The sequence below is a fragment of the Panthera leo genome, chromosome C2, assembly GCF_018350215.1.
Source record: "Panthera leo isolate Ple1 chromosome C2, P.leo_Ple1_pat1.1, whole genome shotgun sequence".
Lineage (NCBI taxonomy): Eukaryota > Metazoa > Chordata > Mammalia > Carnivora > Felidae > Panthera > Panthera leo.
The window spans coordinates 66,994,997-67,021,916 of NC_056687.1; the positions used below are offsets into that span (position 1 = coordinate 66,994,997).

The 26,920-nt window shown below is 39.8% G+C and overlaps 1 protein-coding gene across 1 annotated transcript; it reads left to right on the forward strand.

Annotated features, from left to right (window-relative positions):
* Positions 1-17,770: 17,770 nt before the first annotated feature.
* Positions 17,771-24,685, forward strand: FBXO40 (F-box protein 40). Its single transcript, XM_042954355.1, has 3 exons — positions 17,771-17,806; positions 18,656-20,626; positions 23,303-24,685. Exons 1-3 carry the CDS (start codon positions 17,771-17,773, stop codon positions 23,516-23,518), a joined length of 2,223 nt encoding a protein of 740 aa, XP_042810289.1. The 3' UTR covers positions 23,519-24,685.
* The last annotated feature ends 2,235 nt before the right edge of the window (positions 24,686-26,920 follow it).

Here is a 26,920-nt window from a genome sequence, read left to right on the forward strand (position 1 = left end):
GTTCTATTTTTAACTTTTTGAGGAAGCTCCATACTGTTTTCCAGAGTGACTGTACCAGTTTGCATTCCCACCAATAGTGCAAGAGAGTTCCCCTTTCTCCGCATCCTTGCCAACACTTGTTGTTTCTTGTGTTGTTGATTTTAGCCATTCTATCAGGTGTGAGGTGAAATCTCATTGTAGTTTTGATTTGTATTTGCCTGATGATCCATAATGTTGAGCATCTTTTCATGTGCCTATTGGCCCTCTGGATGTCTTCTTTGGAGAAATGTCTGTTCAGGTCTTCTGCCCATTTTTAAATCGAATTATTGGGGGGGGGGTGTTGAGTTTTATAAGTTCTTTATATATTTTGAGTATTAATACTTTATCTGATCGTTAGCAAATATCTTCTCCCATTCAATGGGTTGACTTTTAGTTTTGTTGATTGTTTCCTTTGCTGTGCAGAAGCTTTTTATTTTGATGAAGTCCCAATAGTTTATTTTCGCTTTTGTTTCCCTTGCATTGGGAGATATATCTAGAAAGAAGTTGCAATGCCAGTGTCAAAGAGATTACTACCTGTGTTCTCCACCAAAAAATTGCTAGAACTGATACACAAATTCATTAAAGTTGCAGGATACAATATCAATGTACAGAAATCTGTTGTATTTCTATACACCAATAATGAAGCAGCAGAAAAATTAAGAAAACAATCCCATTTACAATTGTACCAAAAATAATAAAATACCTAGTAATAAGCCTAACCAAAGAGGTGAAAGACCCATGTTCTGAAAACATTGGTGAAAGAAGTTGAATATGACACCAAGAAATGGAAAGACATTCCATACTTGTGGATTGGAAGAACAACTATTGTTAAAATGTCTATACTACCCAAAGCAATCTACACATTTAGTGCAATCCCTATCATATCACCAACTGCATTTTTCACAGAGCTGGAACAAACAATTTTAAAATTAGTATGGAACCACAGAAGACCCCAAATAACCAAAGCAAACTTGAAAAAGAAAAGCAAGCTGGAGCATCACGATTCCAGACTTCAATATTACAAAGCTGTAATGATCAAGACAGTATAGTACTGACACAAAAATAGATACATAGAATAGAAAACCCAGAAATGAACCACAACTATATGATCAACTAATCTTAATCAAAGCAGGAAAGAATATCCGATGGGAAAAAGAGTCTCTTCAAGTGGTTCTGGAAACCTGGACAGCAACACACAGAAGAATGAAACTGGACCACTTTCTTACATCATACACAAAAATATATTCAAATGGATTAAAGACCTAAATGTGAGCCATGAAACCATAAAAATCCTAGAGGAGTATACTTCAAGTTTTTATTTTAATTCCAGTTAGTTAACATATAGTGTCATATTAGTTTCAGGTGTACAATATAGCAATTTAACAGCTCCATACATCATCCTGTGTTCATCACAACAAGCGCCTTAATCCTCATCACCTATTTAATCCACCCCCACACCTACCTCCCTTCTGGTAATCATCAGTTTGTTCTATATAATTAAGAATCTGTTCCTTGCTTTGACTCTCTCTCTCTCTCTTCCCTTTGCCTGTCTGTTTTGTTTCTTAAATTCCACATATGAATGAAGTTATATGGTATTTGTTTTTCTCTGACTTATTTCACCTAGCATAATACTCTCTAGCTCCATACACGTTGTTTCAAATGGCAAGACTTTATTCTTTTTTATGACTGAGTAATATTCCTACCTTAGGCTTTTTTTTTTTTTTTTTTTTAAAGGGTCAGCAGCAGGGCTGGGTTGGTCATTAACCTTTAATGGGAGCAGTATATAAACTTATATTTTATTACCAGTATTTAGGGCCTAGGGTTTTCTAATAGATATATTCAGTCAAAATTTAAGGGGAAATCACAATCACCATTAGTTTTAATATATGAATCCATAAGTACTAAGAAACGTATGAACTGGCATAGAAAGAAATACAACAGATTTTGAAGATGAGATGATTATCTAGGAAAATTGACAACATCAACTGTCAGGCTTTTAGAATTACTGTTCAGCAAGTTTTCCAGTACATGATCAACCTACGAAATTAATAGCATGTCCCCAAAACCAATAATAAAACAAAACATAATAAAATAAATACCTCTCAATGAAAAATATGTAAGGATCTAGGAATCGAATAAAGGATATAGAAGATGTTGTGGATAAAAGGCTTTTGAGGCCATAAAATAATACATTTGAGAGGATTTAAGTCATAAATTCTGTTCTCCAAACTCATGGGAATGAAAATAAAAATCAATAGTAAAAGAAAATTCAGAAAATTCTCAAAATTCCCAAATACATGAATATTAAAAAGTACATTCCCAAATAACCAATAGATAAAGACAAAATCACAAGGAAAATTAGGAAATACCCAGAGACAAGTGAAAACAAAAACACAACATGCCAAAACATATGAGAGGAAGTTAAATCAGTACTTAGAAGGAAATTTATAGCTACAAAATCCTATGTTTAAAAAATGGTGTCTCAAATTAATAACATTTTTTTAAATAGGAAGGAAGCTTGAATAAATATATTAATATCTGTCAAGTTATACTTTAAGGCAAAACACTTGGTTAAAAGTAAAAATATATTAGACAAGGACAAAAGGAACAATTAACCTGAAAAATATAATAATTCTGCATTTGTATCTATTTAACAACGTATTCCCAAGACATATAAAGAAAAGTTAACACAATTCTGGGGGAAACTTAAACACATAATCGTAATGGAACATTTTAATATAATACTCAACAATTGCCGAGTCAAATAGATTAAAATTCAGTATGCATAGAGAAGGTTTTTAACCACACAGTGAATAAACTTGACTTAAAAGAAGTAGATTTCTTCATCCAAATGATAGAGAATACACATTATTTTCAAGCACATAATGATCATGTACTAGACCACAAAGTGTATCTTAAACTTAAATGAACCAATAACATATATGCAGCATTTTTTTTAAGTCATAAGGCAATTTGACTAGAAGAAACTTCAACTTCTCTCTCCATTTAGAAATAAAGAGTACATTTTTAAGTAATTAATAAATCATGGAAGAAATTATGTTAATAACCTGGTAAATAATAATAATAATAATAATAATAATAATAATAATAACAACTAGGTCAATATTTACTGGGGAAACTAACAGACACTAGTAGTAGCAGGTTTGCAGGTCTTTGTTACCCATCACATCCTGGATCACTGCAGAGGGATCTTGCAGAGCAAGACTGCAGACCTAGGAGAGAAACATTGGCCCTTAGGCTGTGACATTTTTTGCCTTTTCTTTTTTACTTTTGATTTTTTTAATAGTCTTTATTTTTTAGAGCAGTTTTAGGTTCATAGCAAAATCAAGCAGAAGGTACAGAGATTTACCATATACTTCCTGCTCCCTCATATATATAGCCTCCTCCATTATCGGGAGGGGTAGGTATATTTGTTACAATTGATGAACTTACATTGACATACCATCACCTAAAGTCATAGTTTACATTAAGGTTTACTCTGGGCGGTGTACATTACACGGATTTTGACAAATGTATAATGACATGTATCCATCATTATAGTATCTTATAGGATAATTTCACTGCCCTAAAAATTCTCTGTGTTCTATCTATTTATCTCTCTCTCTCCCCTAACCTCTAGCAACCACTGATCCCTTTACTGTCTCCATAGATTTACCCTCAAACCAATAAGTTTATACCTTCATAAACTAGAAAAAGAAAAGCAAACTAAGTCCAAGGTAAGCAGAAGGAAGAATATAAAGACTAGAGCAGAAATAAATCAAATAAAGAAAAGAAAAACAATACAGCAAGTCAATAAAATCAAAAGCTAGCTCTTTCTCAGTCCGACTTACTTCATTTAGCATAATACCCTTTAGACCCATCCATGTTGGCACAAAAGACAAATACCATATATTTCACTTATCAGTGGAATCTAAAAACAAAACAAATAAATAAACCAAAAGCAAATAGGACATATAAATATAGAGAATAAATTGATGGCTGCCAGAGGGAAGGAAGCTTAAGAGACAGGCAAAATGGGAGAAGGGAAGGGAAACACAGGATTCCAGTTATGGAATAACTAAATGACAGGAATAAAAGGGACAGCATGGGGAATATAGTCACTAGTACTGTAATAGCAATGTACAGTGACAAATTGTAGCTTCACTTGAGCATAGAGATGTAACATACAGAGATGTTGAATCACTATGTTTTATATCTAAAATTAATGTAATATTGTTTGTCAAGTATCCTCAAAAAATTTTTTTAAATAATTGAAAGGGAAAAAAAGCTAGTTCTTTGAAAAGATAAAAAAATGATAAATCTTTAGATAGATTGACCAAAACCAAAAGAAAATAAATTAAAAAAGAAGACTCAAATTACTAGAATCATAAGTGAAAGATTATACTACCAACCTTACAAAAATAAAAAGCATTGTAAAGGAATACTACACAAATTATAAAATTATGCAATTATTCATAACAAATTAGATAATTTAGATGAAATGGAAAATTTCCTAGGAAGACACAAAATACAAAACTTGACTAAACAAGAAATAGAAATGTGAATAGAGCTTTAACAAATAAAGAGATTGAGTTAATAATCAAAAATTTCCCACAAAGAAAAGTCCAGGCCTAGATGGCTTCACTACTAAATTCTGCCAAACATTTAAAGAATTAACAACAATCTTTCACAAACTCTCCCCCAAAAAACAAGAAGAGAACACTTTCTAACTCATTCTATAAGACCACATTACTCTGATACCAGAACGGAACAAAGACATCATGAAAAAATTACAAAGTAATATCCCTTATGAATATAGATGCAAAAATCCTCCACAAAATACTAGAATACCAAATCCAGCAACATATAAAAAGGATTATATACCAGACCAAATAGGGTTCATCTAGGAATGCAAAGTTGGTTCAACATAAAAAAAAATCTGTGTACTATACCATATTAGTAGAATAAAGACAAAGTCACATGATCTTTTTAATAGACACAGAAAAGCATGTGACAAAATTCCTTACACTTTCATGAAAAAGACACTCAACAAATTGGGATAAACTTTCCAACTTCTTCGACTTGATAAAGGTCATCTACAAAATGCCCACAGGTAACATCATAATGGCAAAAGACTGACTGCTTCTCCCCTAAGATCAAAAACAAGAGGGGTACCTGGATGATTCAGTTAGTTAGGCATCTGACTTCGACTCTGGTCATGATCTTACGGTTGGTGGGTTTGAGCCCCACGTCAGGGTCTGGGCTGACAGTTCAGAGCCTGGACTGTCTCTCTGACCCTTCCCTACTCACTCTCTCTCTCTCTCTCTCTCTCTTTCTTTCTCAAAAATAAATAAACATTAAAAAAAGAAAACAGGAAACAAATTTGGGATGGCCACATTCATCACTCTTATTTAGCACAGTGCTTAAAGTTTTAGGCAGCGCAGTCAAGCAAGAAAAGGAAATAAAAGGCATCTGAATTAGAAAGGAAGAAGTAAAAATATCTCTGTTCACAGATGGCATGATCTTGTATATAGAAAATCCTAAGGAATCCATAAGAAAACTATTAGAACTAATCAACAAGTTAAGCAAAGTTTCAGGATACAAGATCAATATGTAAAATTTTTATAATTTTCAACTGCTCGTTGTTCACCCCTAAATAAGTTTACCTATGTGGACATATGTGCATGGAAAAATCCAGGGAAAGGCGAATTCTGTATCTGTCTTCGGTCCATATATTCAAATAACAGCATTGGTGAACACTTGGTATGTTCTGGGCATCATTTGTGTGCTCTACCTATATTAATGCATTAATGTGTAAGCTTACTAACACATAGTCACACCAAGTATTTTCATCCCCATTTCACAATTGAGAAAACAGAGGGAGAGAGTGGTTAAGTAATTCGGCCACATACATAAATTAGTGAAGCCAGGATTATATATTTGCTTTCCTTAAAATATCGCTAAAAGGGTTTCTTTGAAGAGGAAGTAAAGAAGAGCCCCAGACTCAGAGTGAGAAGAACTGAGTCTTTCCACCAGCCAGCTGTGTGACCTTGGAAGGACAATTTACTTTTCTAAACCTCTGTCTCTTTGTGTAAAAAGAGGAAGTTGGACAAAGTAAAAGCAAAGCACCCACCACCGCAGATTCTCTCACACTGGACTTAATTAACGCTGTGCCTGATTTCTGATTTACAAACCCTCCCTTTCCCGGCCGTGGGGGAAAGAAGAGGGCCAGGAGAGGACAGCCACTTACTTGTCATGACAAGAAATAGGAGAAACAGAAACAGGACCACATGTCACTTGCACAAGTTGCTGCTTCAGCCAGTGATGGGTTTAGGTGAAAAGCATGGTTATAATTAGAGCAGCAGCCTGGCCTGAATGCTCCACCAGCCACAGTGAGCACAGCTGGATCTGCCGACTGCACGCACAGGAGTCTGAGAGGCTGCTCCGGCCTTGAAAATGATCCTTCTTAAAAAGATTTGCCTCCTTCCTCAAAGGAAAGAAAACCTATTGATATAAAAGCTCACTTCCCTTCTGGCTTCCCCTGCTAAATGCTACTCCAGTAGAGACCAAGTGTTGATGAATACAGGGGAAAGAAAAAAATCGTAAGCTGAGCCTGGTCACATTGCCCCTTGTGATATAGTTTTATTTTTAACTTCGAAACACTTGAACTATTTCTGTTGAAGTTTTCTCTCCTTTCCCTGCCTCCTCAACAGAACTCTGTCCTCTGCTGCAGCTGATGCACCACGGCCACTTCCTGCGATCTGCTTGTTCACAATCAAGGGACACAGGTGCAGCAGATGCTGACTCCGCCCGTGCCATTAAGGTAAGCTCTTCAAACTCGAGCAGGTGCACCAGGGGGACATGTGGAGTGATGAACATGGAGATGGAAGCTGGGCTGCGCACCACCTTTTTGCTCTGAACAAGAGGATTGTTAAGCAAATTAGTTAGATGTGGCGGAGAAAGGGGTGGGCTTTGAGAATGAGACTCAGCCATATGTAAACTCTTCTTTTAAATCAAAAATCTTAGAGCAGGAAGAAATTACCTGCTTTCTGACAGCTTACGTTCTCTCTTCTATAATCAACCAAAGTGGCTATGTGATGTCTCTAAAGTTATACAGTAGTGATGGGGGGTTGGGGCAGGGTGGAGAAGATGGTGAGGGAATAGGTAGAAGGATTTCTATTTCTATTTTCTATTTCTATTTTCTAAAGTCCAAATGCTATGATCTTTTCACCAATCAGCATTTGCTACGTTAACTGCCATTCTATGTACCTTAAATTCCATCCCCTGTGTCACACTACCGATTAATAATATAGCACAATTATATTCACTGTATGTGCTATTTAAACTCTGTTCATAGAGCTTAAAACCTGTTTTTCTTTAACAATATTCCCTAAGTGTGGTTCCCTCCTCTCTAAATCTCTTGAATCCAAAATGCATCCATGGAATAGAAGTGAGAGTATTTTACAAGTTGACAAATTTATACAGGCTTTTGCACACAAACCGCAAATTATTACAAAGTTGGAGCTTGCACATCCAGAGGGCCAAAGGGAAAATGATGAATGATACTTGAAGTATCAAAAGCTTTAAAATGTAGATTATTTCTAGTTTTTGCAATAACTGCATAGCATTGCATGCACAAATAAATTGTCAGGGATAAGGGTGCAGTGTTTATTTTGTTTCCCTCTGGGACTTGCTTTAATGTTCAAAGTTCAGCTAAGGACATCCTAGGAAGTAGCCTATGCAGCAAAAGGGATTCTGTACACTCTGAACTTTGCAGTGTACAGGCTAAAGCTACCAATGCCAAGTAAAAAGAGACCTACCCAGATACCCTAACTCCTGGATTCCTTCCTTCCTGCCTCTGTAACCTCCAGACATATCCCATAACTGTGCTGTAGACATCTAGATTGTACTTATCCTTGTTTGCTGGGGACAATGTATTGTATAGAGCTGACTAACTTCCCTTAATTTTGTCAGGGTTTCCACAGTACCAAGGTCTTCAAGGTATATGGTGGGATGCTGTGCTGGCAAGACAGGGGCGTGGTGGTTTAGAAGTAACCAAGCATACAGGCTACCTCACAGCTACCCCAAGATAATCTGGCTAATTAGCACTTTCTTGGCCAATACAAAACAATAATTAAAAATACTGATACTAATAACACAAGCACCAGATAGGAGAATTAACTAGGGTATAATGAAAATGCTGGAATCATAGCCCAGAAGCCCAGGATTGTGGACCCAGGTATGGGAATTATCATCAGCCACTGGTTGTGTTAAAATTTCAAGAGACAAAGGGATTACTTTAGTATTTAAGTTTATACACTTTCTTTCCCTAGAATTAAAATCACCATAGCAGCGGAACAGGTGAACAATGTATAATTAAAGTAACTAATTAATTGGGTAACAGGTTAAGAGTTGAAGAATATCTCTGATCTTTAACTTTTGACCTTGTCACTTCCACTGAAGATAAAGCTCAGGAATAAATAATTATCGCCAGGGCCAGCCACATGAGGAGGCAAAATAGTTAGTTGCTGATATCATGTGAGGGGTGCTGAAAGGGGCCCTTGCCTAAAAATATCTCCCTGACATCAACCCTGTTTGCCTACTAATTTTAAAATTATAGTAAAGAATGTTAAAGCTATTATCTGTTAATCCCATTCTCTTTTGCTTGAGTCAGTGATTTAAATATACCTGCTATATGCCTCCTCATGACCTTGTTGGCCAGTGACAGTCAGGCACCACCTCTTTCTCATTCTTCCAGGCTCTGTCCTATTTTGCCCTTGGTACCATGTAAGCTGCCCACATGCTCTTCGCCACCACCACAACACAGGTTGCTCTGTATGGCATTGTGCTTTCCACAGAATTCTCACTATTACATCAAGGTGAGAAGCAAGGGAAGGACACTTCACTTTTCTCTGGGCCTCAGCTTCTCTTGTACGAAATGAAGAGGTTAAACTAGACACTTTCATTTCAAAGTGAGGTTCTTAGACCATCATCAGGAGCTTGTTACATGGTTAAGACTCTCGGGCCCCGCCCTAATCCTACCAGATCCAAATCCACATTTTAAAAAGATTGCCCAGGTGATTCCTACACACAAGCTCCAGAGCAGAGGATTTCTGATTATGTGCCCAATCCAGATTTCTGATTTAGGACTGCAAAGATTTAGAACAAGTACTACAACCTCCTGAAAACCAATTCTGGCAGCATTCAGAGTTTCTATTATAACTTGAGCCCACAGAATTCTCTTCCGTTCAGTTAAGGCTACATTCACATAATAACATTGAAAACATTTCTTTTTCTTTATTTAAAAAAAAAGCAAAAAAACCATGGGGCACCTGGGTGGCTCAGTTGGTTAAGCATCCGACTTTGGCTTAGATCAGGTCATGATCTCACGGTTTGTGGGTTCGAGCCCCTCATTGGGCTCTGTGCTGACAGCTCAGAGCCTGGAGTCTGCTTCAGATTCTGTGTCTCCCTCTCTCTCTGCCCCTCCCCAACTCGTCCTCTATTTCTGTCTCAAAAATAAATAAATATTTTTTAAAAATCAAGAAAATTTTAAAAAGCCCCAAATTAGCAGACATCTGACATCATTACAACTTTCCTCCTAAATCTGTCTCAAATTGCTCTCACACAGCTCTTTCAAAAAGCTGTTTTCTTTAGGGTTCTATTTTATTGCATTCAATTCAATCCTATTGAATAAACATTGAGTTCCAGGAGAACATTGGCTGTACTCACTCTCTCAGTGTCTCAGAAACTACTGTGCACATTCCTTGAGGGTATTCTCCTTCTTTGGTATTCCAGTCAGATCTCCTCTCCCACCCAAACACATTCTCCTGGCCAGATGACTTCTGCTCCACTGATGGCCTTCATCCCCAGGCTCTCCATCATAGCAACTTCCCTTAGAAGGTATTGACTCTGCAGCCCATTGCAATAGAGAAGCCAATTTTAGCTGACATCTTCCCTTTTTGCTCAATGAACAGAATAATGTATGTAGGTAAATAATAAAGATGACAAACTTGGGCTTAGGAAGCAAAGATGCCTCAATCTGCCTTTGTGACATCTGTAAGATCCTCCAGCATGGATGCCATACTGTTTGAATTTTTAAGAGCTTCAGGAATGAATGTGGTGAATACAAGGCACCATAGTTGGGGGGGTGGTTTAAGGGTACTCACATTCTTATGGGACTAAGGTAAGACTTTTTTCTTAAATGGGGTTTGAAGATGATTAAGCAGGCAGTGGAACATAAGCTACATTGGCCTGAGGGAGAACTGAATACTGAAAGGCTGGCCAAGAGGGGCAGGAGTGATGCAATGGGAAGACATAAGACCTGGATGCAGAAGTGACCATGGGAATGACCTTCCTCATAGGGGAAGGACTAACAATTGAGTGACACTTTCTCTACTTTATGTTATTTGTCATAATCCTATGGGGTATTATGAGTTCCATTTTATCAATGAGTAAGTTAGCTTTAGGGAAATTAACTTGTGAAAAATTACTTAGCTAGCACATGACAGTGTTCATGAATTTACTTTATTTTGAGGGTATCAGGTAAGGCCTCCACAGGAGGAAACATAACAGCTAAAGTCTAAACAGCAGGAAGGAGCCCATAACACAAATAAAGAGTGAAGGGAGAATTTTAGTAGAAAGAACCAGCACAAAGTCCCTACACTGGACGAAGTGACAAGGCTAGAACTAAGTGCTCAAGGGAGAGGTGAGGTAAAGGAGGCCAGCAGGGGACACTGATGCAGGGCCTTGTGGGCCAGGATAAGGGTGTCAGAATTTACTCCTCGTGATGGGAATCCACTGGAGATTTTAAGTGGGAATAATGACCTGGTGTTAAAGTTATTGAAATCACTCTTCTGCTGATGAATGTAGATTACAGAGCACAAGATGGGAAGGGTGAGACTGATTACAGGCTTTTGCACCAGACTGGATGAGTATGATGGTGCTTGGATCCAGGCAGTGGTGGTGGAGATGGGAAGATATGGACAGAACTGCCCACTGCCCTTTCAGATCTCTCCCCAAGGCCTTCCTACCTAACTGGGCAGTAGTTCCTCTGTGACTGAAAGCACAAAATCAACCAGCTTCTATCTCAGTGGTTCTTAAACTTGAGCTTACAACAGAATCAGCTGGATGCAGCAGTTCTGATTCCGTAGGTCTGATTTGGTAGGGCCCAATAGTTTACATTTCTAACCAATTCCTAGGTAATACTGACACTGTGGGTCAGTATGTGGGTCACTTTAAGGGGCACTGTTCTAGCTGACTTGCCTTTTCTTATTAATTTACTCCTTTGTGAGTGGGCCACACAGCACCACAACTTGCATCAAATGTTTCTCCCCTACCAGGTTCTAACTTATCCCCTATTTTTGTAAAGAATATCTATCACTTAAACTCATGTACCTGGTCCTTTCACCTATTCACATTCCACTTAAACTGCATCCAGTACAACAAGTAAAATCTAGTTCTGTGTAGACTTTTTTTTAACTACTTAAGTCTAAATTATTTCATGTTGATTGCTATCTCCTCTATCTAGGGGAACATTAAAACATAATTTGGGGAGAGGGTTTCAGAGGGTGTTTTGACCATAGACTTGATTGAAGTTCATTTTTAAGAGGAGAGAATGTATTGCCTTTTCAGACAGGAAGTGAGAATGTATTTATTTATTTAAGTTTATTTATTTATTTTGAGAGAGAGAGAGGCAGAAAGGGAGAGAGAATCCCAAGCAGGCTCTGCACTGTCAAGGGCAAAGCCTGACACAAGGCTCAAACTCACCAACCATGAGAACATGACCTGAACTGAAATCAAGAGTCAGATGCTTAACTGACTGAACCACCCAGGTGCCCCAGGAAGTAATAATTTAAAGGTGAACATAGAAGCATAGAAACTGAAGGAGGAAATGGCACCTGGATAAAAATACATTGTTTTTGTCATTGAATTTTGTCAACTTTTTCCACCATGAAGAGTTTCTATAATGTATGTGCTTTAACTTAGTAGGTTTTTGAGTTTAAATCTCAGAATCTATATTATACTACAGATTCTAACCTAAAAACTTTACTTTCATATTTATGCTACCTCAAATGCAAGGCCATGGGACATGGATACTTTTCATATTTCCTCTATTCAGATGGGGCACAGTATGGAATATGGTCCAGATGAGGACCAAAAAAAAAAGTCATCAGAGGGATGAAGATGCTTCCTGTGAATGATGAACATCCAGTTCCTCTACAGTCTGGAAAGATTATATATGTATTCTGTGCCTCAACTGGAGGAAGGGAGGATCTTCCCCTAATGGGCTCTAGTCATGGGCTTGCTTTCATCCCAAATCACAGAGATAGACCACATGTCTCTGTGGGTCTCTGAGGGACACAGTGTGATGTAGCAAAGAGTACAGAGTTTGAAGCTGGACAAACCTAGGCTTCTTTGTGTTCCACTGTAAAGTATAAAGGGTAAGACCCACATCACATAGTTGTTTGAGGATTAAATGAGGTGTTACTTAAAGCACATGGTAGGCACTAAAATCTTATTTCTCTTTCTCCCTGGCATCCAAAATGCAGAAAAATCCCTCAGTCTATGAAAGTCAGACAAACACCATCGAGGATAAGGATCCAGTCGCTGCATTGGAACAGAGATTAGGAGAACAAATCATCTTATGTCACAAGATAATCAATGATATATATAAGTTGAACAATTTGGGGCAAGACCAAGTGGCTACAACATAAGATGATCAATCAAGTATCCAAGTTTGTCTGGCACTAAGAGGCTTCCTGGGAGTTAAATCAAGCTTCCTCAGAGCTAAAACCAAGAAAGTCCCAGGCAAACCAGGATGATTGGTCACAATGCTTACCTAGCAATAATTAGACAATCAAGAATTTTGGATTGTCCTTTATCTCAGTGGGAACAATTTCCCCTAGATATACAACAAAAGGTTTAGATATGATTTTTTACACCCTTAGGCTATACTTATCTTTCTTCTCCCCTCCACTGTCAAACTGCTCCAAAGGATAGTCTACACTTTTGTGTCTTTCTGCTCAGTACATGTCCTCTCTCAAAGTCACTTATTTGGTGTAGCTCCAGAGCCTGGCAGAAGATCTTTAAATAGCATCATTAAAAACAGAACAAACAAAGGAAACAGCATCTTTGTTCCTGCATGCATGGTTTGTTTGTTTGTTTGTTTGTTTGTTTGTTTTCTGTTAAAGGGATATTTTCAAGTAACTTCAAAGACATGGAGAGCGATAGGGCTCCACCACAAATGTTTCCAGTTTCAATAGCACTGCTCCAAACAAAACAAAACAACAACAACAAAAACTATTCTTTATAATGCTGAAGCATAAGAAATGATTTGGTTCAGAGTTCATCACCACTGTCCCTCCAGCCAACCATATCCCTGCTGCTGGGGCTGAGTTGTCATCACACACACAGAGCACACGGAACTAGCTAGGCCTGCTTTTCCCTTCCCAGAAGCTGGTCTCAACTTTGTGACAGAACCAGGCTGGCAAATACAAAGGTAGACAGTCATGCTGCTGGTAGCTTCTTTCACTTAGCCTTATTCCATTTGCGATCTGCCTCTTCTTTCCCACCTAAAAACTAGTAGGGGACTCTGAATCACCCAGACTGCATCTTTATTTGTGTCTTTTATGAATAGAAAGCAGATGATCACACTCTCCCAACAAGGCCACAGGCCCTGCCAATATTGGAATGTGTGTTTAATGGCTTCCCCCTCCGCTCCAAGCAAACACCACATTTTGCGTGGCAAGGGTTCCACCGCACAGCTGAAATGCCACATTTGCTCTGCCAAGAGCTCTTTGGGGATCTGCCATGAGCAGTGACATTGTTATCATTGTTCTTAATCTTGAGGCAGCATTTGAAGCTATAGCTCACCATTTCCTTTACATGGGGCCACATAGTTCCGACTCTTAGCTCTCTGGTCTCTCTTCTCTGGCTTTACTTCTCCCCACTGTCTTGAAAGTGGTCATACTTAGCTCTGTACTTCACGGCTGAGATGCCTATTCTATGCTCTTCTTTCTCCAGTTATGGCTTCCTCTCTCATTTCTAAGTGAACACTTCTCAAATCTACATCTCTCCATTCTACCCACATCTTCCCATCCTCATGATCTGTCATCACCTTAAAAACTTGTATTAAACTTGCTGGGCTCATCTTTCCCCCAAAAACAATTCCTTCTTCAGACTTCTATTTTTCTCAGAATTACATCCAATGTTCTCTCTTCCTTGTTCAAAATCTTGGCATCAGCTTTGACTCCTCCTCTTTCCCCATCTCCAGACAGAAACCAAAATGCTGTGATTCCCTTGTGATGCCTACTGTCTGCCTCATCTTGCCTAATTCCATACCATCAGTCCTGCTCCTGCAGCTTCATCACCCTCCATGAAGCAGTTTCTTACTCCAAGCCCTCCACACTGTCACTCCACTGCTGGTTAATACCCAGTCACAGTGTTAAATGGCCCCTTATTGAGCAAGCAAATAATTCCAGATGCTTTAGCCTCATATTTACAAATTTCCACAATAAACCCATGATGAACTTTCCCCCCACAGGAGTGATCAGTCTAGAATATAGCAGGAGCCTAACTGAATGCTAAGTTGTATGCTAAAAGCTCCAGTAGCTGGACTCTTACATCCAAAAGATGTCCTCTTGCCCAATCCTATCCTGCTGCACCTCAGTCCAGCCCTCACAGCCCTTCACTCTGCTCAATTCCCCCTCTACCTTTAACACCTTAATTTATCTCCTCCTGGGCCCTGAGTCCACTTGGTAGTCTTGCTTGCAACTTCTCACCTGCCTCCTGATTCAGGATATTAGGGATAAAGAGCTATCTGCCATGATTCCTCTTTCACACTCAGTAGTCCTAGTGCATAAGAATCAGACGGGTAATATATTAAGGATGTGAATTCCAGACACAGCCCTCACTTAAGGCTGAGGTGCAGACTATGCTATGCTATGCTGTCCAATAGAACTTTTTATGCAGATGGAAATGTTCTGTTTTGTGTTGTCCAATAGAATAGCTACTAATCACATGTGGTCATTGAATACTTGAATTGTAGCTAGTGTGACCAAAAACCTGAATTATTAATTTTATTCCATTTTGATTAATTTAAATTTAAATAGTCACATGTGGCTGGTGGCTGCCACCGTGAACAGTGCAGACTTATAGATTTAACAGGCATCGTGAGTGACTAATTCTGCTTAGCAATAGTGTTGAAGAACTACCTAAACAAGCAGTGTGACACTTATGCTCCCTTACTGGCACATTGTTATCAACAAATGTTTGTTGGAGGACTGAATGAACAAATGAGTATATGAATAAATTTGAATATAATTTCCTTGAGATTTAAGACTGTCTCTTCTGGAAAAGAAATTTGAGGGGACTTTTCCAAATTAAAAGAGGCTAAAAAGACTTACCAACCAAATGTAATAAATTGACCTTAAAGGGACCCTGGTTCCAAAGTTAAATTTTTTTTTTTAAAGTATTGAAGACATTCTTTGGGACAATTGTGTAAATTTGAATACAGACAGCATATTACACGATATTAGAAAATATTTTTTTCATTTTCTTAGGTGAGATAATGTTATTACAGTTACAAAGGAAAATTTCTTCAGTCTTAGGAAATACGTGCTAAAGTACTCAGGGATGAGGTGTCATGATATCAACAACCTATTTTCAAGTGCTTTGGTAAAAAGTGTGTGTGTGTGTGTGTGTGTGTGTAGAGGAAGAGAGAGAAAGCCAAAGTGGCAAAATGTTACCTTTAAAATCTAGGTAGAGTATATTTGGCTGTTCATTGTATATGTTCTTTCACCTTTCCTGAATATTTGAATTTTTTTAAGTTATAGGAAAATTCACCCACAATGAATTGGCAAATCCTAAAGTAAAATAAAATTTTTAAATACTGTATTTTCTGACTTTTGGGTTCTAACTCCACCCTACCCCACCCACCCCACTCCATCCCAGACTAACATAGTGCTGACATTGTGCTATAAACTCTGTAGACCAGGTGCTGCAAACTGGCAACCTACAGATCCTATGTAGTTTGCATACATGTTTTACCTTGGCCCAAATAGAGGCTGCATTTGTTCTGATTAAATTAGTTGCCAACTTTAAAATTCCAAGGATTTTTATCGTAATGTATTATGCAGCAAGATGTTTTGCAATATAATGAAATATAAAGTACTCATTTTAGGGGAACCTGGCTGGCTCAGTCAGTAGAGCACGCAACTCTTGATATCAGGGCCATGAGTTCAAGCCCTACACTGGGCGTGGAGCCTACCTAAAAAGTTGTAAAAAAATAAAATAAAAATAAGACACTTATTTTATAATAGCAAACATGTATAGATCATGTCCTATGAGACAAGTACTATTTTAAGAGTTTTGGGTATTTAACTCATTTACTCCCCACAACAGTGCTATGAGATAGGTATTATTATTATTCTCCCTTTTACAGATGGGGGAAATGATGAACAAAGAGATTAAGTAACTTTCTCAGTTTCACAACTACTGACTTGTAGTGCCAGGTTGAATCTTGCACAGTCAGCCTCCTAACAACCATACTTTACCGCCAGTCACAACAATCTGCATCCCCAGTTTCTCTGGAAAAATCGGATGATCTGGCAACATATTCCCATGTGGGACCAATTGACCAGAGCCAAGGAGCTACATTCTCCTGAAGGCAGGGCATCTTCTCTTCTGCTTGCCAGAGTTCCCATTCAGCCTGCTTCTGAGGCCTTGGGGTCTGACCCCTGCTCTAGCCACAGCACAGCTGAATTCAGCAGGCTGAAGGACAGATGGTAGATACATCACAGATACTTGTACACCTGCCCCAGGCCAAGCTGAATATCAGGCTGACCTGGTAGTGAGCATGAAGCTCTACTGGGAGAGAAAGTTAGGAGGGAAACTTGGGCCAGATGTGTGTGTGTGTGGTAGTTATGGGAGGCATGGATGTGTGGAACATCAGACCAACTGTTGGTAGACAAAGGAGAAAAGTTACAGGAACCAAAAGGTACATATCCCATGCCTGGTAAGATGCCTCACCAGAGGGCTGGGTGTCAGTGAGAAGACTGTGGGCTAGCATGGCCCGGGACTCCATCACTTAGCAGCTGTATAATCTTGGACAAGTTATTTAACTTCTCCAGCTTCCATTTCCTGGACTATAAAATGTGGGCAATGACATTTACCTCAAGGGTGGTTAAAGGAATCAGAGTATACAAAGTCTCTTTGGTGCCTGTTAATACACATAACCAAAATGCTTTTCTTACTAATCATTCATATTCATATTTTCATGTTTTCCCCTAGATTTACAAAGCAAGAAGAAATTAGGAAGCTATGGTAAGTAGTATGGTGATTATTGGATTTTCATCTTTCAGGGGTCCAGGTCTGGCTTCATTTAACCTGTAGCCGAAGCAGCTGGCAGACTTGCCGTTATGGTTGATGATACTTATTGACTTTTGGCCAAACCAGAGATGCTAGAGAAGAACCTAGAAGAAACTGACATGGAGTAAGGGAAAAGCAGAGAGATGAGAAAGATTTGTGGGCAAATACTTTCACTAAAACTTTAAAAATGAAAAACCCAAACATCCAGCAATAAACTAAGTGGTTGACAATTCCTTCATTCAGCAAATTGAGTGCCTACAATGGTCCAAGTGCTGGAGATACAGATGTGAATAAAACTAGACATGGCCCCTCTCCTCCCAGCACTTGGTAGGTAGTTGGTTAAATAAATGACAGCACACTCACTCTGGAATATTACACTGCCACGATGAAGACAGTTTGCAAAGAATCATTAATAAAGCAGGTTGGTCTAATGTTATAATAGCAAGGTAAATACAGGATGAAGAATTGTATTCACAGTATTAACAAGATAATATAAATCACCCATAATCCACAACTCAAAAACAATTATCAACATTGTAGTCCATTACATTCAGCTTTTTCTTTTTCTATTCTTTTTTTTTTTAATTTTTTTAATGTTTTTTTTCAACGTTTTTTTTTTTTTTTTTTTTTTTTTTTTTATTTACTTTTGGGACAGAGAGAGACAGAGCATGAACGGGGGAGGGGCAGAGAGAGAGGGAGACACAGAATCGGAAACAGGCTCCAGGCTCCGAGCCATCAGCCCGGAGCCTGACGCGGGGCTCGAACTCACGGACCGCGAGATCGTGACCTGGCTGAAGTCGGACGCTTAACCGACTGCGCCACCCAGGCGCCCCTTAATGTTTATTTATTTTTGAGAGAGAGGCAGTGAGAGCCAGGGAGGGGCAGAGAGACAGAGACAGAGACAGAGACAGCAAGAGACAGACAGACAGAATACGAAATAAGCTCCAGGCTCTGAGCTGTCAGCACACAGCCTGATGCGGGCCCAAACCCATGAACTGGGAGATCGTGACCTGGGCTGAAGTTGGACGCTTAATTGACTGAGCCATCCAGGCGCCCCTTTCTTTTTCTATTCTAAACACATCTACTATATACATAGAATAAACTATTGGAAAATGAAGAAGAGAGTGTTGGTAGTTGTTATTTTGGGGTTGTGGGATTATGAGTGAGTTTTGCTTCTTCTCTATGATTTTGTAGATTGTCCAAGGTTCCTATAATAAGCATGTATAAACAGGTAATAAGCCAATTAAAACACAGTCACAGACATGCATAGAGCTTCTCTCCCCCATTTGTTTTCTCTTTCCCCTTGCTTTGGTGTCTCCAGGGTAGGGCACGCAAGCCTCTAAGTGGGCAGCACAGGCATTGTGAGAAATGCTTTGACCGTCACTGCCACATTCCTGTGGAGCCTGATGTCTCCTGTCTGGTGATAAACTGCCACCTGTCCTGTGGTGCTACCTTCCACATGTGCAAAGAGGCAGAGCATGAGCTCCTCTGCCCTCTGGAGCAGGTTCCATGCCTCAACTCTGAATATGGCTGCCCCCTTTCCATGTCCCGCCACAAGCTGGCCAAACACTTGCAAGTGTGCCCTGCCAGTGTGGTCTGCTGCTCCATGGAGTGGAATCGCTGGCCAAACGTGGACTCTGAAACTACCCTTCATGAGAACATCATGAAAGAGACCCCCAGTGAGGAGTGTTTGGACACAGCCCTGGCCCTCCAGGACCAGAAGGTCCTTTTCAGATCTTTAAAAATGGTAGAACTTTTCCCAGAAACTAGAGAGCCCACTCGGGAGGAAACTACCATGAATGGTGAAGCCACTTGGGAGGAAATGGGAGGAGCAGTGGGTGGAGTGGATGTCAGTTTGGTACCACATGGGTCTCTGTCAGCAGCTAATGGAGAAATGGTAGAGCTGAGTCAAGAAGAACGAGAGGCATTAGCCAAAACCAAAGAAGGGATGGACCTGGCCAAGTATGACAAGTGGGAAAATATATTCAGCAAAGAGCATGCAGCCTCTGCTTTAACAAGTACATCAGTGAACTGTGACAACAATAACAGGAACAACCCAGGAAAAGAACAGGTTTCCAGTGACAATAACATGGTAAGGGAGGATGATCTCCAAGAGAAAGAGAAAGAACCACAGGAAAAACAGAAGCAGCAGGACTTTAATGCAGTCGTGGAAAAGACAGGGCTTGCCCCTTGGCAGGATGGTGTTCTGGAAAGACTGAAAACAGCTGTGGATGCAAAGGACTATAATATGTATCTGGTGCACAATGGGAGGATGCTTATTCACTTTGGTCAGATGGCTGCTTGTACACCTAGGGAGAGAGACTTTGTTTATGGCAAACTTGAGGCTCAGGAAGTAAAGACTGTTTACACCTTCAAAGTTCCTGTGAGCTACTGTGGGAAGCGGGCTCGCATTGGAGATGCCATGTTGAGTTGTAAGCCAAGTGAACACAAGGCCGTAGATACTTCAGATTTAGGGATCACTGTGGAGGACCTGCCCAAATCAGATCTCATCAAAACCACCCTCCTGTGTGCTTTAGAAAGAGAACTTAAAGGTCATGTCATCTCCGAATCTAGGAGCATTGATGGGCTGTTTATGGATTTTGCTACACAGACATACAATTTTGAGCCAGAACAGTTTTCTTCTGGGACAGTGCTGGCTGACCTCCTAACCACTGACAACCCAGGGGGGCTCCATGTGGAACTCCACAGTGAGTGTGTCACCCGGAGACATAACAAAAGCAGCTCTGCCTTCACTTTCACTTGCAACAAATTCTTCAGGAGGGATGAATTTCCCTTACATTTCAAGAATGTCCACACAGACATTCAATCATGTCTCAATGGCTGGTTCCAGCATCGATGCCCTCTCGCCTACTTGGGATGTACTTTTATTCAAAACCATTTCCGTCCCCCAGGACAAAAGGCAAAAGTGATTTATAGTCAGGAGCTCAAGACCTTTGCCATCAAGCCAGAGGTTGCTTCAGAGCTGGGTGAGAGAAAGAAGAACAACCATCTCTCAGGCCGTGGAGCAAAAAGCCAGAATTCTCTAACCAGCTTGCCCCTGGAGGTTTTGCAGTACATTGCTGGGTTCTTGGACAGCATCAGCCTGTCCCAGCTTTCCCAGGTATCTGTGCTGATGAGAAATATCTGTGCTACTTTGTTACAAGAGAGAGGGATGGTCCTCCTACAGTGGAAGAAGAAGAGGTATTCTCATGGAGGCACTTCCTGGAGAGTCCACAGAAAGGCAAGTAAACTCTTATTCATTAATTAATTCATTCATTCATTCACTCAACAACTATTTAGGAAGAGATTTCTATGTGCCAAGCACTGTACCAGGCACTGGCAATGTACTAGGTTACTGGGAATAAGACATAATTCCTAAATTCAAGGAGGCCAGTCCAGTAGGGAAGACAGACCTACAGACATATAAATGACAATACAAATGGTAGTGCCTGTTTATCTCTGTGTATGTGTCCTGGATATCTTCTGCTTGCTCACATGATTCATTCTCCAACCCTGTGATCAGTTCCCTGGGAGGCTGATCTCTACAGACTGCCTCAATCAGCAGACTTGCCCGCCAGCTTCCATTTGGGCTAATCAAATGGGAGTGTATCAGTAGGAAATGGGAGGGAGGTAGACTGAGTTGATGTATCTATTCTTCTGGCTTCCTCCCTTTATGCATTTTTCCCTTCCATGACACCTAGCACTGGCCATGTCCCTCCATTGAAGGTGACTGTTTCAGGTGGCTCTCTCCACAAAGTTACTCATTCTGGGATACAATGACCTCCTTTCTTCTTCCCTTTCATGCCTAGGGTATTAATGCTCTAGATTGTTACTTGCCTGGGTACTGCACTATATCTTGTGGCTTTCCTACACCCTGCCCATACATTTGTATATCATTATTTTTTTTAATTCTCTTCAAATTACCAAGTTAAGTGTGCCATCTGTTTCTTGCCTGGACTCTGATACAGTATGCCAACAAATTCTCCTCAGTCCCATATCAACTCATTTTTTAAAAAAGACTTTTTGCCTTTGTTAAAGGAATTTTGAAATTCTAAAATAATTTGGTCCACTGATCTCTCCTGATTCAAATACCTATTTACTTTCTCAAAAAGCTGCCGTGTAAATCAAAGAATCTTTCTCTTCAGAAAAATCTTACTTCTTTTTTCCAATCACATTACACTTGCCGAACTGCATCATAACTTCTATTAGTTTATACCATACAGAAGTGAAACTCCTTAGCATCCTTTCCCATGGTAAATATGTTGGTAATATGAACCACAAATTAATAATGCCCATTTAGCTCAATAATTCCATAATCTCACTGTTGAATTTTTTCCCAAAATGTGGGTGTACAAACTGGCACTGGGGAGTTAGAGTTGTTTACACCTATTTTCATTAATTATGTCTAAAACATCTTATATGTTTTCTATTATTTATTCCCTGAACAGTCTTCTTTAAAAAATAATCATGAGACTCTCCTTCATGTATCCAGGCCTGCATCCACGTGTTTAATAAACACTGACTTCCACCCATCCACATGTTAGGGACAAACATGAATGAGACTGAGAACCTGCCCTCAGAAACTGTATAGTCTAGAACTGTCTAATATCTTTCTCTATAAAATCGGATGCAAACAATTTAATTTATGTAGTAGAAATTCCATTAATTTTTGGCTCATGTTTGTCCCCAGTTCAATGATTCCTGACCACTCTTGAAAATTATTTGGGACAAACAAATTTCCTTTTAGAAAGGAAGAAAGAGAATTTAGTTGGAGCTAAAGGATGCTCATATTAAAATGGCTTTTTTTAAGCAAAAAAGGGAAATAGTTCTAAAATCTCAGAAAATACCTTTTTTTACATAGGAACAAGGATAAGAAACTGAGGGTGAAGTGTCAGGTTGAAAGGGTCTCAGGTTATGCCTATCCTTATAGCCAGATTTTAATTTTTTTAATGTTTATTCTTTTTTTTTTTGAGAGAGAGAGAGAGACAGAGCATGGGCAGGGGAAGGGCAGAGAGAGGGAGACACAGAATCTGAAGCAGACTCCAGGCTCTGAGCTGTCAGCACAGGAGAGTCCAACACAGGGCTCAAACCCACAAACCATGAGATCATAACCTGAGCCAAAGTCAGATGCTCAACCAACTGAGCCACCCAGGTACCCCTATTAGATTTTAAAACTAGTAACTCTGCACCATATCCTAGGTGGAAAGGCCAAAAGGGGGTTTGTGTACCAGATATCTATATTTCTCCTGAGGTTTCTGTGTTAGGATACTTTTAGTTTTAAGCAACACCAACTTAAAATGGCATAAACAATAAAGGGAATTTTGGCCCACAAAACTAAACAAATCCACAGGTAATGGCTTCAGGTAAGATTTGATCTAGCAGTTCAAAAATGCCCCCAATGACCTTTTTACTTTCTATATCTTATTTCTACTTCCTCACTAGTGGCTCCTTTCTAAGACACAGTTATCCCTTGGTGGTCCCTTTTGGCTGCCAGCAGCTAAGACAGCAGTTTCCCAGTTCAAGTACAGAAGGAAAAAGAAAATCTGCTTCTTAATATCTCAAGCAAAAGTTCTAGGGTAGAGTCTCATTGACACTAATTGTCCTCATTTGAACCATGTGTCTATTCTAGAACTAATCACTGTTGCTGGTGGGAGGGTGGTGGGTGGGTGTCAATATGCAGATTGCTGTGGTCATTTCCATACATTACATGGCTGGCTGGGAAGATTATCAATTGGAAGGGGGGACTAGGAATTGGATGCTGAAGAAGGAACTAACAAATGTCTGCAGCAGCCACTAAACATTCTCTGGAAGCTAAGAACATGAAGAAAAGAAAGGTATTTTCTTATAGTCTTCAAATAAAGCTAGCCTGAGATTATTGCCCCGGCATTCACTTTTGAACTTCTATGTTTCCTAACAGATCTGGCAATTCAGCAGCCTTTTCTCCAAAGTCAAGAGCTGGGAGTTTAATGAAGTTGCTTCCATGTCTGAACACCTGAAGGCCTGTCCTTTCAACATTGTAGAGCATAAGACTGACCCAGTTCTTCTGACCAGCATGTGTCAGCTCCAGGAGCAGCCCCGAGAAACCTTAGTCACCACCTTTAGAACCAGACCACGGGGAAGACACACTTGCTAAAGATTCAGATGCCACCGTTCTTGGATTTGCCCTCCGAGTTACTGAAAGTAGGACAGAGTGTGGTTTTGAGGACTTTCTTCTGTAAACTGCATATGTGCTTTTCTAGGTATATGGAGCATGCACTCCTAAACCTGAGCAGTTGCACAGGATCTAAGAATTTTCTAAGCCGTGGTTTGTACACTTGCCATTAAGTGCCATACTGATTACTTATTTCCTTCTCCCCACCCCCTTTTTTTCCTAAAACAAATCAGTCTGAGGAGAAAAAATAGGTAACTTGAGGCCATTTAAAAAATAAGCCCAAGTCTTAGGAGATGGGAGAGCACTGAAATTCCATAACCAGTACAGACCTGTGTTTTTGTGGAGAATGTTTTAATTGATGAGCACTTTCAAATTTATGGGGCAAGCAACGCAGGATTGGGTCAGAGGTGTGTTCCACCTCTCATGAAGGGCACGTGGTTTGATGGTTCTGGAGCTGGGGTTGTCTTGATGGTTAAGTCTAGGTCTTCTTTTAGTCACTCCTGCAAACCCAGGAAGTCCAAGCATAGCTCAATGAAATGGAGACCTTGACCGAGTAGAGCAGCCTTGAGGACAACACAGGCCAAAGAATGAGAGGCAGAAATGAGGTCACAGAGTTTGTTGTGGAAAATCTTAGCAACATACAGAAGGACAGCCTTACAAAATGAGGAAAAGTCCAAAAGGGCATTGTATTAATGGAGAAAATTAGCACCAAAAGCCACACGCCTACTTTTAAACATGTTAAAAACGACTTGAGTCCAGATTCTTTTCTTCTTAAAATTATATTCTAGGTCTGGATTAGGGATAGCAGAGGTATAGCCCAGCACCATCCTGGGCTAGCTGAGATGACCTCAAGACATTAACACCAATTTCAGTGTCATGCCAGAATGCACAGGGTAATCCAGAGAGACCACACATTGGCAGAGTCCAGACAAGGCCCACTGCAGTTCCTGTGGCCCACCAGGTCTTAGATACCATTCGAGTACCCTGTGAGGGATCATAGGAAGGAACACACCTGAACATAGTAGTTCCCATAGAACACATAGGAACATAATTGCTCCTACCTATTGTGGTTCATGACTCCAGTCTGTCAGAAATTGGTGATACTATTGGGCTTTGGTAACAAATAGTGAATACTCATGAAAATAGGAGTAAAATAAAAATACACAATAGACACTGCCATCCCCTAAAGCAGGGTTTCTCAGAACTATTGACATTTTGAACTGAACAATTCTTTGTTGTAAGGGACTATCCTGTGTGTTATCAGATATTTAGCAGCAGCCTTGGCCCCTATGCAATAGATACCAGTAGCCCTCCACCCCCACATCTGTAACAACCAAAAATGTCTCCAGACATTGCTAAATATCCTCTGGGAGTAAAATCTCTCTGGGTTGAGAACCGCCATAAGCAATATCATACCAGTGGCAGTAACTTAGGATAAGTTTTTAGTACAGCAAAATCTTACATAAGTATCTACAATGGTTATGATTTTATGTAGCTCTTCTTTATTTACTAGATAAGTCTTAGATGTGATTTTAAGTTGGGAACCAGATGGAGCTGATTGTTCAGTGTGGCTTTATGTCCTTAGGTCATGTGCAAAGAAATATATCCTTTCAGTTCAGCTCTCTCCAGATGTAGCAGAAGCCAGCATGTTGAGCTATTTATCTTGTGTTTCTTTCCCTCTTACCTTAATTGGTGCCATTTTCCCAGCAGTCTTCAAACAAGTGAGAAAAGGGAAAAGGAGGACATGTATCATGCGGAAGCAGAGAACAAAGAATTTAGCCAACAAAAAGAGTTTAGTCCATCTGAATACTTGTTGTTGCCTGGGTCTCTCTCTGAACATGGTTCAGAGCTGGTACAGATGAAGTAGAGGACACCAGTGAGAAGAGTCAGAAGGCGTTAAAGCAAGTCCCAGAGTAGAAGCATGCTTATCTTTTCATTATAATATGCCACTTGGTACTATTTGGTAATGTAATTCTATTTTCCATAATCCTTTTTGCTTGGTTTATATTTCACATTTGTATATAAGGCACCATTTTCTAAAAATACAGCTAGAGTGTGAGCTATGATTTTATTCAGTGAAGATGAGTAACTGGAAACAGCTGAGCACCAAAGTGGAAAAAAAGGAAGAGTTCCCCAGATCTCAGCTCCATGTGTTTTGAATCCAGTCCCCTCCTATCTAGAGAAAGAAAGCTCCTAAAGTGCATTCTGGGTGTCTTCTTTTACTAGAAAAAGAGATAAAGTGTAGCTATTCACCAAGGGAGAGAAAAATCAGGGGCTGCTGTTAGATGAAAAATGGAGAGAAAGGAGGAGAGCAGAGGGATTTTCCTTCACACCTGGGCAGCTCAGGGTCCAGGAGAGCAGCCAGGAGGCTGCCCATACGGCTTTGTGGGCTGCACACTTACAGTTACTCTTTATTTTCCCAGTTACTGCCTTCAGAGCAAAATTAAATTGATTAGCATCATCAAACACATTTTATAAGATATCTAGTTGTATATGTTGCAGGAATCCAGGGTACTACAGGTATCCACCAGTCTACACAAACAAGCACATTTTATAGTGAGATGTCAGCTGAAGCAAAAAGGAAGCCTTTTAGAGAGGCTGTGGATTGGACTGAAAAATGACTGGATTCATGAGATGAGGGTATGTTGAGTAGCATGAGCAGCAGAATTATCTGACAGAGGCAAGACAGCTGGACGTTGCTTCAGATGAAGAAGCAGCAGAGGGGAGTAAAAAGGAATAGGAGTAGGAGTCTGGACAGGGAGGTATCTATGAACAGATACCTTGATGAGTTAATCTATCTGAAGTAGAGACCAGCCAAACATGGAGGGTGAAGTCTGCAGAACTGAAGCAGAAAGGAAGTTTCTGTCTTATAATGAAGGGAAAAGTGAAAAGCAAGGTGGAACTTGAAGATGGAACAGGAAAACCACTGTGAAAGTCTGATCTATCTGTGATATTGAGTCAAACTGAAATGAAGAATGAGATTGTGTACATCTGTGGTGACTTACCTCTGTGTGCTGGAAATCCCACTGTCTCTAGAAGTGGCAATAAAAGCTGTTTTGCACTCTGGAAAGCTAACTGAGTGATTCTTGTAAGTTAGGTCTAGAGACAGATCTGTGATTCACTGGCACAGAGGTCATTGTGGAAACAAAGGAGTGTGTGTCTTGAAGGAGAACCAAGGAACAAGCCTGAAGGATGCAGTGCTCTCGACACATGAGGAGCTCGCCAATTTTATGGAGTCCTAGAACAATTATGGATCTTAGTCATTAATCCTAGCTCCTGCTTGGGCCCACTGCTTTCTTCATCTTTGCCCCCAAATCCCTTTTATTTTGATTTTATCTAGGATCTCCTATTAGACCTTGCTGAGCCCAATGTCTCAGAAAAAAA

Coding starts and splice junctions, on each gene's coding strand:
- FBXO40 (XM_042954355.1), top strand. CDS start 17,771: ATGAAGACAGTTTGCAAAGAATCATTAATAAAGCAG. Junction 17,807..18,655: donor AAGAATCATTAATAAAGCAG/GTTGGTCTAATG, acceptor AGACATGCATAG/AGCTTCTCTCCCCCATTTGT. Junction 20,627..23,302: donor CCTGGAGAGTCCACAGAAAG/GCAAGTAAACTC, acceptor GTTTCCTAACAG/ATCTGGCAATTCAGCAGCCT.